Genomic DNA, 15,728 nt, shown 5'->3' on the forward strand with positions numbered 1-15,728 from the left:
TCTGTGAAGCACACTTCAAAGCCCATTTTGAACAGTTGTAAGGGAAGCCTGTACATGAAAGTATACATGAAAATGTGCCAGGACTTCTCAGTGGAAATGTCAAGGGCTATTTGGACACTTACTGGTCCAGGTACAAAATGGGTTGCTTGGGACAATGTCCTAATGTGACATTATCTTGTGACCAAGCTCTGCTTGTTGCTACTTTGCGCAGCTCCCTGCACTTAGCGTTTCACAGAAGCTACGGGGCTCTTCCTGCAGAGGTCACCGCCTTGAAAGCTGAGGCACCACTGTCAGCAATGTCAAAATGAAAGTAAATGAGTAATGAGTCTTTAGTTCATTCTGTGTGGTTTCTTAATAAATGAAGCTGCTATTGAACTGTGAAGCAGGCAAAAAACCACATGGACAAAACACAGGGTACTTCTAGAAGGACAGGTCAGGTCCAACCACATGCAGAGTGAACAGCATCATTTTATTCTCATTTGTGCTTAAAATAAAGATACAATAGAAGTTTTACAATTCAGCATGATTAGACGTGATTTATAATTTTAACAATTTCAAAAAAACCCCCAAACAACAGAAACAACTAGTACAAAGTTTAAAACTACCAGAGCAAACTACCTTTCTGATCAAAACATGTGCCACAGCTAAACTTCCTTAGAAAACTTTTTAAGTTTTCTCAGCTAAATTTTCTTAGAAAAGGTTTGTGAAAAGCCTTTAATCTTAAATATTTAAACTATTTTTGTAACCATTAAATACCTTCACCAACTCATTAGTCAAATGTTTCCTAAATTCAGGAACCAATGACCAAGTGGCCCGAAACACGTAAATCTTGATCTTCTTCTTCCAGCTATAAAATACTAATATTTTAAGAAAACAAAATATTTTCTAAGCACAGAAGCTTCCTGAAAACTTCCATTATCTTTTCTGGCTCAGTACCTGACTGAAATGTTCAAATGTTCATATTGCACACACGAAAACATTTGAGCAGCATACTACGTAAGTGTGAGAAGCTGATGAAAAATAAAAATGGAAAAACCCCCTAAACTGTGTTCCATTTACATGATTTAAATATATAGTTTCTATATCTTTAAGTAAAAAGGTAAACTTTAGAACAGCACAGACATACAAATGTATTTAGAATTTTACAAAATATATTCAACCCCTCAGACATGCACAATCTTTTAACTCTGGAGTTACCATACAAGGGAGCTAGTTTCTCCTCCTTCATAATGAAAGCAGGAAGTCGTGTGTACAAAGCCATTTATATGAAAAGAATAAACAGCCACATTCCTTTTCTTTGTCCTTGACAAATATTTATGGAATGTTGGAAATCATGGAAAAACAATTCCAATGTTACAAAGTCCAAAGAATTGGAATGAGAAAACTCCTAGCGGCACATTATGCTACATGGAATGACAATCATCCTGGGGTAATTAGGGCAGCATCTTCTACCACTTTTAAAGGCTACCACAAGATGGGGTGGAAATGCCACAAATGCCACACCATCTCTGATCAAAGATTCAGAGCATTCAAGGGTTAACACCACTAAGAGTTCCCACCATCTCCCCGCTAAAATACCAGGCAATGTGTAGCAGCTACTGTCCTAATAGGCTACTTTCTGCAACTGCTGACACATGTAAGTTAATGTCATTAAAAGGCCAGAACACTGGTCCCCTACAGAGCTAAAGTGCTCCCACACTCATCACTGGCTCTGGAGGGAAAAGACCACTGGCTGTAACTTCTATGAAACTTTTATTCACAGAATATAAAATAACAAAACCTACCTGCCAAGGCAATAATGCTATAGCGTGACTTTAAAACTTGTAACTACCAGAGTAAAATTCTAACTCCTTTCTAAAAGAATTCTTATAACCCTTAGCATATGAAATACTGCTCTCAAAATACTTTCATTCAGATTTTAAGCACCTTGTTCCTCAGCCATGCAACCATTTCTCACTTCTCCCTCTCTTCCTGATTTGCTTTCTCCTTGGCTTTCCAAAAGAAATTACTCTAAAAAACATCAGATGCTTAGTATAGAATTTGGAAAGGGAGATAAGGTTGAGCAAGTCACATCATATGCTCTGGTTTGCTGCCAAAGTGTATTGCTGCTGTGTTTCTTACCAGGAAAGTGGATGAGAATTGTTTTAGGGCTGTGCTTGGCAGGGGGATAGTCAATCACTAATGGATGTGCGGAGAGACTATTCATGCTGGTTATGTGAGCCAAATGCATATGCACAATCATCCTAAGCCTTCTTTGGACATGCAACTATCTCTGTTCCACAACTGGTAGCTTTAACTCTCTCTTCCCTACCTACACCCTTGTCATTACAATGTCTAGTAGGAATTGAAGTATACCAGGGCATGTTCCACTCTATTAAGTCACCTGGACAGTGGTGAAGCCACCACCAAGCCATTGATGTAGTGTGTGTGCCTGGCACATCTGAAAAAGGCTGGCCTTTGTTCCCTCACACCTAGGTACAAACAGTTCTTAGACACAAAAGCCTTAGCAAGCACTGGGGCAAGTGTGGCCAGCAACACACACACCTTTACCAGGGCTATGTCAGAAGATGATCTGGTGTTGGTTCCTATGGCTCAACAGAGCCAGGGTTTGGAGAGAGGCTGCTGCTTCTATGCTGGCCACTTGGAGCCTAGAATCCAAGCCTGAAGTATGTCGGGGTCACAGGACAAGGGGTGAGGCTTCCTGCCTTTGATCGTGTGCGCTACCTCGGGGCTCCTGCCAACAATACAACAACCAGTACTCCTTGAAAACTCCAACTTCCAGAACCTGAAGGAAATATAGCTATGGCCTTTTGATCATTTCTATGGAGAAAGTTTTATCTTCTGAGATAGCTGTTTTATGTTGAAAGTCAGTAAAGTGACCACTAAGAGTCAAACTCTTAGTTAGAAATATTAACAGAAAGTCAGATCAAAGTGTATAGTCAAATAGGGAACAAGTGATACTGAAGCAAAGTTAAACTTCATGTAACTATTTTTATTTCAGTGGATTCCAAAGCATGGGTTGAGCTGCTTTTGAATAGTGAGAAATGGGAGTTGACCCGGGTCATAGAAACCATACAAACTGAAAGACAAATCAGCACCTTGCTGGATGACCCCTCACAGGGCTCCTAGATCCTTGAAGTGTGAACTTCGGCAGCTGAGAAGTCACAACTGCACACAAATCACACTATCATGCACCAACTAATGATGTGGCCTCATGAAACACGATGTTAGAATGAATTCTTTATAGTCTCAGCACAAAAAAGATTAGAGTACCGTTTAAGGTTTTGTTTGGTATAACTTTCTTCAAACAGTATTTCCTGAGGTTAACTTTCTTGGAAGAAGTAGAATTAATGGGGTTCTCACATCAAGCCCTTCAATTTATCATCATTGAATTCTTGAGTTATGCTCAAATGGGTAATATAATTTGTGTTTAGAAAACATAAAGTGGAAAATTTGGAGATACTTAGATTATGTCTCTACGTTCACTTCAAATGCCTTGGGAGCATTTACTTCTTAAACATTTTGTGAGGAATAAACCAAATATAATCAGTGCCCTCCTTTAATTCCCCAGCAATCTGGGGTAGATCATACTCGCAATGTATTTCCCAAGTATCCTTTGTTATTGAAAAGGCAGTCTGTTCTCTATAAGTACTCTCTGAGAACACCCATCCCAGGTCCCCTGGAAAAGCAAATGAGAGCTGAGCATGGCAAACACACGAGGTCCAGCTGTGTACAAATCATCAGTAGATGGCACACACATGCATGCATGTGCCTAACATGAAACCAGATGTCCTTTCTCAGATGACAGATGTCATGGTTGCAGTTTGCTTCTCTTGCCACTTACGTTGCTGAATATAAACTGAGATTTCTATTTAATACTTACAATCATCTTGCTTTTCTTTTATAAATACTTCTAGAAGGGGGTAGGGATTGATTATAGGAGGACTTTCAATTAGGGAAGTAGGAGACCAAGTGCTTTGAAAAGCTTTATGAAGAATAAGACTAAGAGAAAAGCTGTAGGTCTGCAAACAACCAATAGAAAACTGTTTAAAAAAGAAACAGGCTGGGCGCAGTGGCTTATACCTGTAATCCTAGCACTTTGGGAGACCGAGGCAGGCAGATCACTTGAAGCCAGGAGATCAGGACCAGCCTGGCCAACATGGGGAAACCCCATCGCTACTAAAAATACAAAAATTAGCTAGGTGTGGTGGCACATGCCGTAATTCCAGCTACTTGGGAGGCTGAGGCACAAGAATTGCTTGAACCTGGAAGATAGAGGTTGCAGTGAGCTGAGATTGCGCCACTGTACTCCAGCCTGGGCAATAGAGCCAGACCCTGTCTCAAAAAAACAAGTGCTTGTAAAAGACTGCAACATGACTGGGGTTGAAAAATAAACACATAGGTCTTTGAAAGTATTGCCTTATAGACACATTCATGTTAATCTGCTTCAGTACCATCGAACATCACTCTGCTAATTCTGCACACACCCACCTGCACAGTTATAAAGAGAAGGAATGCACAATGATACTCCTTGATATCTGAAAGCAAGTTTTAAAGGATGTGGAAAGAACAAACGAAAAACATACAACACCCAATCCTCAGAACTACCACCCCTGACTTTCATGTTTCTGGGAAGAAGCAAATTAATGTTTTGTGGGTTGAAAGCAAAAAATCATCATATAATTCAGCAAAATAATTAAGGCCCGACTGTCTGATCCCTTCACTTTACAAACATATTTTAAGGCCAACCTTAGCGAAAATGGTAATATAAGTTAATTTTAGCAAGTATAAATTACAGTGACCATCTAGATATTCAAACACCAAAACAGAACAAAATTTACATAAGTAAAAACTTCTAAAGTAAACCAATGTACAGTATCAGAACTCAAAATTCATTAGAAGGTTCATTGTATGTTTTAATCAGGCTCAGACTAAAATAAAAGTAGTCAATTGAAACCCCAACCTGGAAACCCATCCCTGCTACGGCTGTGATTTCATCATTTCGGCATCCCGAAACATTCACTTAGAGCAACTGTCCATGTAAACAGTTCGACATATGGTCCCCTGCTGTGGATCTGTGGCTGATAAACAACAGCCTGGGAGCAGCAGACAGACAGGGGACACTTAAACCTCAGAAAGCAACAGCAGCCTCTGACACTTGCTCAAGGCTTCCCATCTGGTGGCTCAGTGAGACTTTGGGAGGTGGAAGTGGTGAAAGTAGAAAGCCATGAAGACATAGCTGTCTTTGCACTGGAAAGAGCTCCTCCAACTGACTGGCCTGGATGGAGACAAGAAAAATGAAAGGAAAAAGGTCTTAACTTTTGAGACAGTGAAAGACCAACATAATAAACTTTTAATTAAGAAAACTTTTTTTCTGAGACAGGGTCTTGATCTGTTGCCCAGGCTGGAGTGCAGTGGAGTGGTCATGGCTCCCTGCAGCCTCAACATCCTGGGCTCAAGTGATCCTCCCACCTCAGCTTCCCAAGGAGCTGGGACCACAGGCACTTGTGACCACACCTGGCTAATTTGATTTTTTGTAGAGACAGGGTCTCATTATGTTGCCCAGGGTGGTCTTAACACCTTGGCTCGTGATCCTCCTGCCTCAGCCTCCCAAAGTGTTGGGATCACAGGTGTGAGCCACTGTGCCCAGCCAATAAATGTTAATTCACTAGAACACACCAATATGTTAACAATAGCCAAAATATTTAAATTTTTAGTTTCAAAACAATCCCTTTCCATAGGAGTGTCTTAAGGAAAAATAGATGATTTGTTAGTGTAGGAGCCTCCCTGCCTAAGCATTCTGAAAGTATTCATCAAACTGTGTCTTTAATACCCTCAGTGCTAGTAACACTGGCTATGTATCAGAATAATTAGCTTAAAAAGTCAAACTGCTTTGTGTTCTTTAAACATCAACTTGATAATCGGTAACCACTTAAACAGGGAAGTGTGGTTATGTGTTTTAGGGAAATGGGCTTTTATCATCTAAAATGAAGTTATGTTAAACAAAGATGTATAGAACTCTCTCTGCTCCAGGTCTATTGTGTTTTATAGAACATTATCTCAAAAGTTGATCTTAGGCCTGGCATGGTGGCTCACACCTGGAATCCCAGCACTTTGGGAAGCTGAGATGGGTGGTTAGCTTGAGTCCAGGAATTTGAGACAGCCTGGGCAACATGGCAAAACCCTGTCTCTACAGAAAAATAGAAAAATTAGCCAGGCATGCCTGTAGTCCTAGCTACTTGAGAGGCTGAGGGAGGAGGATCCTTGTGGAGGTTGCAGTAAGCCAAGATCATGCCATTGTATTTCAGCCTGGGCAACAGAGTGAGACTCTCAGAAGAAAAGGTGATGCTAAAGTGAAATTATTTAAGTTGACTAAAATACTCCCACTATTCTTGGAGACTAGAATATAGAAAAGATTTGGCTTTAGAATTTAACTATCATCATCAGCATATACTACATCTATAATATGGCATGGTTTTTCTATTAAAAAAATAAAAATTCAAAATAAGTCAAATGCATATTGTTTGGAGATAAATGCTTATGTACTAAATTCCATTCCTTTGCAATATGCTATGTGTTCTACATTTTTAAAAATCTCACACATTCAGAAAACTGGGGAAATAAGGACCCCTACACAAAGATTACCTAGTTCAGGGACTTTTGAACTGTGTTCAGAAATGGTTAACCTCTTTCAGAAGCTAGGGAAGTAGTAATGCCCTATTTTTTTTTTTTTTTTTTTTTTTTTTGAGACGGAGTTTCGCTCTTGATACCCAGGCTGGAGTGCAATGGCGCGATCTCGACTCACCGCAACCTCCGCCTCCTGGGTTCAGGCAATTCTCCTGCCTCAGCCTCCTGAGTAGCTGGGATTACAGGCACGCGCCACCGTGCCCAGCTAATTTTTTTTGTATTAGTAGAGACGGGGTTTCACCATGTTGACCAGGATGGTCTCGATATCTTGACCTCGTGATCCACCCGCCTCGGCCTCCCAAAGTGCTGGGATTACAGGCTTGAGCCACCGCGCCCGGCCTTTTTTTTTTTTTTTTTTTTTACAACATATTGTATGACAAAGCAGATGGGGCAAAATGTAAATAATTGGTGAATCAGAGATAATTGAGAGTTTCTTGCACTGTTGCAATGCTCAAGTTCAAAATTACATCAAAAAGTTAAAAATATAGAAAATGAAAATTTTTAGAATTGATGTGGAACTATATTCGAAATATTGTAAGTGAAAACAGCTAGGTGCAAAAGAGCTTGCTACCATTTATCTGACTTTGATATTAATACCAGCCTTATCAAATGAGTTGGAGAGTATTACCTTATTTAAAGATTTTGTGTAAAACTACAATTAATATTATTTCTTCCTTAAACATTTGAGAGAGTTCAAACTGGAGCCACCTTGGCAGCCTGGTTTAAATTAAAAACCTTATGGCAACGCTTTTCATGTTAAATTCAATTTCTTTCTTTTTTGTAAGACGCTTGCTCTGTCACCCAGGCTGAAGTGCAGTGGTGCTGTCATGGCTCACTGCAGACTTGACTTCCTGGGTTCAAGCAATCCTCTCACTTTAGCCCTTCAAGTAGCTGGAACTACAGGCATGTACCACTATGCCTACTGACATTTTAAATTTTTTTGTAGAGATGGGGTCTCACTATGTTGCTCAGGCTGGTCTTGAACGCCTAGACTCAAGCAATCCTCCCGCCTCAGTCTCCCAAAGTGCGGGGATTAAACATATGAGCCACCGCATCCGGCGCAATTTCTTTAATAGATAATAGGGGTATTCATATTTTCTTTTTGCAACTGTTTTGGTAATGTAGGTCTTTGTTTTTTCTTTGAGACAGAGTCTTGCTCTGTCGCCCAGACTGGAGTGCCATGGCATGATCTCGGCTCACTGCAACCTAGGCCTCCTGGGTTCAAGTGATTCTCCTGCCTCAGCCTCCTGAGTAGCTGGGATTATAGTCGCATGCCACCATGCCCAGCTAATTTTTGTATTTTTAGTAGAGATGGGGTTTCACCATGTTGCTCAGGCTGATCTCGAACTCCTGACCTCATGATCCACCCGCCTCAGCCTCCCAGAGTGCTGGGATTACAGGCCTGAATCACCCCGCCCGGCTGGTAATGAGTCTTTTTTGTGTATTTCATTGGTTAGCATAAAGTTGTTCACAATATTCCTTTATTTTCTGTTCTTTTAATTTCTTTTCTTTTTTTTTTTTTTTTTTTTTTTGAGACGGAGTTTCGCTCTTGTTACCCAGGCTGGAGTGCAATGGCGCGATCTCGGCTCACCGCAACCTCCGCCTCCTGGGTTCAGGCAATTCTCCTGCCTCAGCCTCCTGAGTAGCTGGGATTACAGGCATGCGCCACCATGCCCAGCTAATTTTTTGTATTTTTAGTAGAGACGGGGTTTCACCATGTTGACCAGGATGGTCTTGATCTCTTGACCACGTGATCCACCCGCCTCGGCCTCCCAAAGTGCTGGGATTACAGGCGTGAGCCCCCGTGCCCGGCTGTTCTTTTAATTTCTGTAGGAGCTACACTAATCATCCCTCTTTCATCCTCAATATTGGTAATTTGTATCTTCTTATCTGTACCAGTCTATAAATATTTTATAAATATTGTTGATCTTTTCAAAAAACCAACTGTTGGTTTCACTTTCTTTATTGTGTAATACTACCTTAGAGGACAGCAGCTCCTAATACTTACTTTTATTATGAGTCTCTGCCATTTATAAAGAACTGTAGACAGCGCAGAAAATGGGGTAAGAAAACTCTGTTGAAGCTTGAATTTTAGTAACAAAACAATGACTTCATCAAAAAATTTTGTCACTCTCTATTAGATGTAATGGAGTTCCACCTTTTATGGTATGGTTTGGAATTTTTCAAATGAATAAGACAAAAATTTAAAAAACTTTCGTATTATTATGTAACACAGATCTTTACAACTTTATATGTTTGTTTTATCAATTACATATTAAAGATAATGGATGTGTTGTGATTCCAATTTGTTCCTGGCTAAAGGCATGTCTTACCAACAGCTTTTCCTGTTTGTACAACATTCCGGCTAGTTGTGACCATGACGTTTCCAATTTTTTTGCCACGTTCACTATTCTGAACAGAACTGAGTAAAAGATAAAATAAGTGTTAAATACAATTTATTTGTATTTTATTTTTTGAGATGGAGTCTTGCTCTGTCACCCAGGCTGGAGTGCAGTGGTGCGATCTCAGCTCACCACAACCTCTGCCTTCTGGGTTCAAGCAATTCTCCTGCCTCAGCCTCCTGAGTAGCTGGGATTACAGGCGTGTGCCACCACGCCCGGCTATTTTGTGTATTTTTAGTAGAGACGGGGTTTCACCATGTTGACCAGGATGGTCTTGATCTCTTGACCTTGTGATCCACCCGCCTAGGCCTCCCAAAGTGCTGGAATTACAGGCATGAGCCACCATGCCCGGCCTAAGTACATTTTAAAAAATCTCACACATGTACACAGACACATGTAGACACACACACAATAATCACTCTGTAACCATCCCAAATTAGAATTACTGAGAAAAATCTAAATTATTTGTTATGAATTAATTTATTAACCTTTTAAGCATGTGCATTTTCAGAATAAATATACAAAAAGAACATACAGATGAACCAAAAAGTGTTGAGGACATAAGGATGTATGTATGGCTAAATCTCTCTGACAGCGATGGGTTTGCTAAAAGCACTTCACCAAAATAAAAATGATAAATCTTGTTATTAGTTCACATCATCCTCTGTGGAACAGCGGTGTTTTCACTTTGAAACATACACACTGCTGAGCTAAAGAATGTTATGCACATATTTGGTTACTATTTGAAGCATAAGTCTATCAAGTAGAGAAAACAATTCCCACTTTGCAATGAAACATATGGCATAAATTCAAACTTAAGAATTTTTCCAGTATTTTCTCTAAGTACTTACTGTGAGAATCTTAACTTCATGTCTGAAACTGAGTATTGGCCTTGAAATGGATGGCTGTAAAAAAAGTTTGAGTTTAAACTATCAGTATTTTACCAAAAAGGCTGCAAAAAAGAATTATCACAAGAAAATATTAGTAAGCTTCTCATGGACGACATAGCTGGGTGTAGTGCAGAATTTGGTATCAGGAAACTTGGCTTTGATCACAGCTCTCCACTTACAGTGATGACATCCAGAAGAGATGACTTAACCCCTCTGAGCTTTAGTTTCCTGACTTGTAAAACAGGGGTGTGTGTGTGTGTGTGTGTGGGGGGTGCGGGTAGCCTCTGTTAGTGCTATCCTGATATTTTATTTAGTCTGTCTGGGGTGGGGCTCAAGATTTTTTTACAAGCTCCCAGGACAGTCAAAATGAGTCACTGGTTTAGGCCATGGTCATACATCATATACCTTGATCCTGGTCATCTTATAAATGTGTGCTATTGGTTATGCAAAGATTTGTAGATGGATAAGCAAAATCTCTACTGTCTGTTAGAAAAGCAACTCAAAAAGCAGTCTTAAAAAAACAGCATTATCTTTACTTTTGTAAGAAGGTACATTATTCCGACTTCCCTATTTCCATTATATTAAAAGAAAAAAATATATTAAAAATATCAGGCATTCTGGAATTAGACAGTCAGTAGGAAAAAAAAATCAGGCAATTTGACCACATAAAATGGGGAGTCAGTAAATATCCAATTTTTTTTTTTTTTTTTTTTTTTTTGAGACGGAGTTTCGCTCTTGTTACCCAGGCTGCAGTGCAATGGCGTGACCTTGGCTCACCGCAACCTCTGTCTCCTGGGTTCAGGCACTTCTCCTGCCTCAGCCTCTTGAGTAGCTGGGATTACAGGCACGTGCCACCATGCCCAGCTAATTTTTTGTATTTTTAGTAGAGACGGGGTTTCACCATGTTGACCAGGATGGTCTCGATCTCTTGACCTCGTGATCCACCTGCCTCGGCCTCCCAAAGTGCTGGGATTACAGGCGTGAGCCACCGCGCCCGGCAATATCCAATTCTTATCTCAGCAGTCCCTCTGTCAAGGTCTAACAAAGAAAGTCACCCTAGTAAAATCCATAGCCACTTACAAAATACAATTAATGGTTCTTCAAGTGACAACAAACTACTCTTCATGGACCAAAGTAAGGATATGTAACACTTCTTATCAGTAGATTCCTGAATCACAGGATTGAAAATATTGACTCATCATTTGATGATTCTCTATGTTCCTGGAATTACTATATTTAGGTGATGAAATATGCCTGCTACTTGTTAAGTCAGAATGCTGCCTTCCCTAATCTTCAGGAGTTAAAGCGTTTCATACTTCTCAAAAGTTATAATTAGTTTGAAATATCTCTAAATGGCCCCCTCTGATAACAACAGAAGTCTAGCATTTCCTATTTTATTTTTTTGAGACAGAGTCTCACTGTTACCAAGGCTGGAGTGCAGCAGTGCGATCTCTGCTCACTGCAACCTGCCTCCCAGGTTCAAGTGATTCTCCTGGCTCAGCCTCCCAAGTAGCTGGGATTACAGGCATTCACCACCATGCCCAGCTAATTTTTTGTATTTTTAGTTGAGACGGGGTTTCACCATGTTGCCCAGGCTGGTCTTCAACTCCTGAGCTCAGGTGATCTGCCTGACTCCACCCAGAACTACAGGTATGAGCTACCAGGCATGACCACATTTCTTATTTTTAATTTGGTAAAAATGTTGAAAATTAGCTATTGAAGGAAACCAGACTATTTCACCCCAAAATATACTTCTTTGACATATTTAAAGATGGCTATTCAGAAGGGCTGGAAATGCAAGAATGACTGAAAAGCTGTCATTTTGGGGGTAGATTTGCATCTGTAGAGAAATTCTGCATTAATGCAGCCTGGTTTGCTCTGAGGCCCTCCAAAATGTCTGACACCTTTAAAGGTCTGAAAGAAACATTTACCATCACTTCTTTTGAAGGCTGCTACCTGTGAAGTTTTATCTATATAACAAGACCCACTCTGCTAGCCAGGCCTCCTTTCTCCTCCCTCCTACAACCTGACTTACCACCCTAAACTGTTTTTGGCCATGCTCTGAGCCCCCAATTCTTTCTGTAACCTAAAGAAGGTATGTATATAAACTTGTGTACCCCGTTGGGTACACAAACTTGGGTACGTAATCCAATCACCCTGTAGCTCTCCCTCATGCACATTAATAAATTTGTATGCCATTTCTCCTATTAATCTGCCTTTTGTCAGGTGACTTTCCAGGGAACCTTCAGAGGATGAAAGGGAAGTTCTCCCCTGGTCTGCACTACCATATCTGCATAATTTCCCTACCTATATATTTCAGTTAACAAGTCCTTCCTTCAGCCTTCTTTCCATCTAAATAGCCTCATTATTTCTTTACCTGTTCTTCTAAGCATTATTTCATAATCCTTTAAAAACTCATTTCAGCTAAGGCACTTTTGGACCTGCACTAACATCTATAGAGCTGGTTCAAGCTAAAAGCACCAGATGTAGTGACAGATAAAGATGTGACCAGGCCTCCCAGCGCAGAGCCTAGGGAGGAGACTGGGATGGCTCTGCGTGTTGACTGCTTGGAGGGTCAATGCAGGCCCTGCCTTCCCAGCACTACCCTGTGAGTACCACCCTGCTAAGCAGCTCCACATCTGTTTCCCTTCAGCACGTTGAGAATACAGGCTTTGTAGTCAGTGAGGGAGAACACTTTGAACTCAGCCCTTTCATTTACTACTATTAAAATGACTTTGCCTTTTATTTCTGTGTTTATACTATATTGAAATGGCAATATAGGTTTCTGCTATAGCCAAGTATGATGATTAAATTCACCATAATTGGTGTTGAACCTAGTCATTTTTACTTTAAAAGATGGGGTCTCATTATGTTGCCTAGGCTGGCCTTGAAACTGTGGGTTCAAGTAATCCTCCCACCTCAGTCTCCCAAGTAGCTGGGACTATAGGCACATACCACTGTGCCCAGCTCCTTAGTTATTTTTCCTTGATGCATAATATAAAGCTTAACAGACATATTATCGAAAACCCTCTGTTAACACCTTACTCATGCAGATGCTTCCCCAAGTTGCTATGGCTTAAATATCTGGAGAGTGTGTGTGTGTGTGTGTGTGCGCGCGCGCACACATGCGTGAGCAGCAGTGTCCTTTCTAGCGCCACTTAAATCACATTAGAAAAGTTAACTCTAGCCCCAAAATAATACAGTAGTCAGTATAAAGTTGACTTTTATTCTTTACAAAGAAGTTTAAAATACAAATGAAAATGATGTATGCTTGTATCAATGTAAAAAACACATCATTTTTATCTTTTAATTTAGAAAACAAGTTCCTGTATACATTATATCAACTGATCTCCTTTGATGCTGCTCTGCCACATTCACACACAGATGTTATTGTTTCATAATGGCTCCAACCAATAGCCTTTTTTTTTTTTTTGAGATGGAATTTTGCTCTTGTTACCCAGGCTGGAGTGCAATGGCACAATCTCGGCTCACCGCAACCTCCGCCTCCTGGGTTCAGGCAATTCTCCTGCCTCAGCCTCCCGAGTAGCTGGGATTACAGGCATGCGCCACCATGCCCAGCTAATTTTTTGTATTTTTAGTAGAGATGAGGTTTCACCATGGCCAGGATGGTCTCGATCTCTTGACCTCGTGATCCATCCGCCTCGGCCTCTCAAAGTGCTGCGATTACAGGCGTGAGCCACCACGCCCGACCACCAATAGCCTTTTATGCCTATGTGGGATAAAGCTTTCAGCATCAACATTCAGTACAGTAGCAGGTATTAAGTTTTGTTGAATTTAAAGTCTGATGTGGAAACTAGGTCTGATCATATATCCAGGAGTCCAGATATTAACTTTTTTTTTTTTGAGACAGAGTCTCCCTCTTGTCCAGGCTGGAATGCAGTGGTGCAATCTCATCTCATTGCAACCTCCACCTCCCAGGTTCAAGTGATTCTCCTGCCTCACCCTCCCGAGTAGCTGGGATAACAGGTGCCCACTACCATGTCTGGCTATTTTTTTTTTTTTTTGTATTTTTAGTAGAGATGGGGTTTCAGCATGTTGGCCAGGCTGGTCTCAAATTCCCAACCTCAGGTGATCTGCCTACTTCAGCCTCCCAAAGTTGCTAGGATTACAGGCCCCAGATATTAACTTTAATTGGTTTTGCATGTCATGTTCTAAAATAGCCTCCCAGTTTTAAACTAGTGGTATTTCCTTCTAGGCTTTTATCTTGTTTAACCATTCTATTAAAGAAGATCACTGTGTACTGAGCATCACTAAGTGCCAGGGACTTCCTCTCTGAATCACATCGAGAGCTAGGGAAATGTTAGTACTTCCCATAATGCTCATGCTTTTTGTATACGGAATCTGAATATGGAAGCAGTTTCTAAGCTGTTTCTCTGTATTTGGGAACCTTTTTATGACCTACTTAAGGGGATTCTTGAAGATATTCACAATATCAAAGTTAAAACAGAATTTTTTTTGTATTGAGCACTTGTAAATCAACCTTTTATGTACTATCAATCTTCAGAGGATGCGCTTACTTTGGATTTATTTCTGCAAGTGCAGGATGCTTGTTGCTGTTCCACACCCTGTAGTTGTGAGTATTCTTCCATGCCGCAATAAAAGTTGTCCCATAGTCCGATAATATTTTTTCATTATCTGTCAAGTAAATATTTGAAAGAAGTTAAGCTCGGCTGTAGCCATTCAGGGATGTGAACATTAACAACCAAAAAGGGTGAAGGATGGCTTTATCCCCCTGCCCTCCCATATTTGGGGGAGATATCCTACCAGGTGTCGAAACTTGGGTCTAGCTCCAGAAATCCTGTTAAGAAGGTATGTGGCCTTTGGCAAGTCACTTAATCACTCAGAACGTCATTTTCTTAAATAAGAAGGTTGAGCCAGATATTTTCCAAAGTTCCTTACAACTCCAAAATATTTTCATGTTCTCTTTACCATTATGAGGACAGCATTATTAGTTAAACAAAAACTGTATGCTTGACAGTGAATAAACATACTGATTTATACGTATGGCATAGGCAATTGGGATATCTTTCTATTTTTATGAATGCCATTCCTCTCCTCCAAAAAAAAATTAAGAATGAACACACAATGTGGTTCTTTCAGTCATGATTTTCTCTTTGGACTTTGTGTCATGATTTGGCATTTCATTCTTGAATTTCCCAGCATTTCACTGTCAAAAATAGTTTAAAAAAGCCAGGTGTAGTGGCTCTTACCTGTAATCTCAGCATTTTAGTAGAGATGAAACCCCATCTCTACTAAAAATACAAAAATTAGCTGAGAAGTGGTGGCATGTGCCTATAGTCCCAGCTACTCAGGGGGCTGAGGCAAGAGAATTGCTTGAACCTGGGAGGTGGAGGTTGCAATGAACTGAGATCATGCCACTGCACACTATCCTGGGTGACAAGGGAGAGACTCCATCTAAAAAAATATATATACTGAAAACTGATAAAGTTGTCAGCTTTATCAATAATATGGGAAAGCATCCATGCCTGTTTCCCCGACTTGGAAGACCAGAAATGGTTTAGAGAACTGATACAAATGGCTATTACTTCATATATTAATTGCATGTTGTTTGCATTGAAGGTAAAATACAAAGTACCTTTTGTTGGTAGAAAGGAAATGAATGAGATACACAGTTCCACACACAGCATAAAGAAGTTGTTCTAAGAACTTGTTTCTCAAGCAGTTCATTGGGCTGAATTTCCTCTTTTGACCTTGTTACTTGTTAAGA

At 40.3% G+C, this 15,728-nt stretch overlaps 1 protein-coding gene across 4 annotated transcripts in view; it reads right to left on the reverse strand.

Annotated features, from left to right (window-relative positions):
• Positions 1-450: 450 nt before the first annotated feature.
• Positions 451-15,728, reverse strand: part of AVL9 (AVL9 cell migration associated) — an 80,182-nt gene continuing 64,904 nt past the window's right edge. For 3 of the 4 annotated variants that reach the window (XM_012461308.3, XM_012461310.3, XM_012461309.3), the window contains exons 13-16: positions 14,518-14,635; positions 9,941-9,994; positions 9,021-9,109; positions 451-5,278 (exon numbers count right to left, since the gene is read on the reverse strand). In XM_012461308.3, the coding sequence (XP_012316731.1) occupies positions 5,163-5,278; positions 9,021-9,109; positions 9,941-9,994; positions 14,518-14,635 (377 nt within the window). In that variant the 3' untranslated portion in view covers positions 451-5,162. The remainder of the gene's footprint in view (positions 5,279-9,020; positions 9,110-9,940; positions 9,995-14,517; positions 14,636-15,728) is intronic. The other variant, XM_064380471.1, reaches the window with a different exon arrangement.

Source organism: Aotus nancymaae, unplaced genomic scaffold (assembly GCF_030222135.1).
Source record: "Aotus nancymaae isolate 86718 unplaced genomic scaffold, 86718_ANA_hifiasm-v0.15.2.pri h1tg000025l, whole genome shotgun sequence".
NCBI classification, from domain to species: Eukaryota; Metazoa; Chordata; class Mammalia; order Primates; family Aotidae; genus Aotus; species Aotus nancymaae.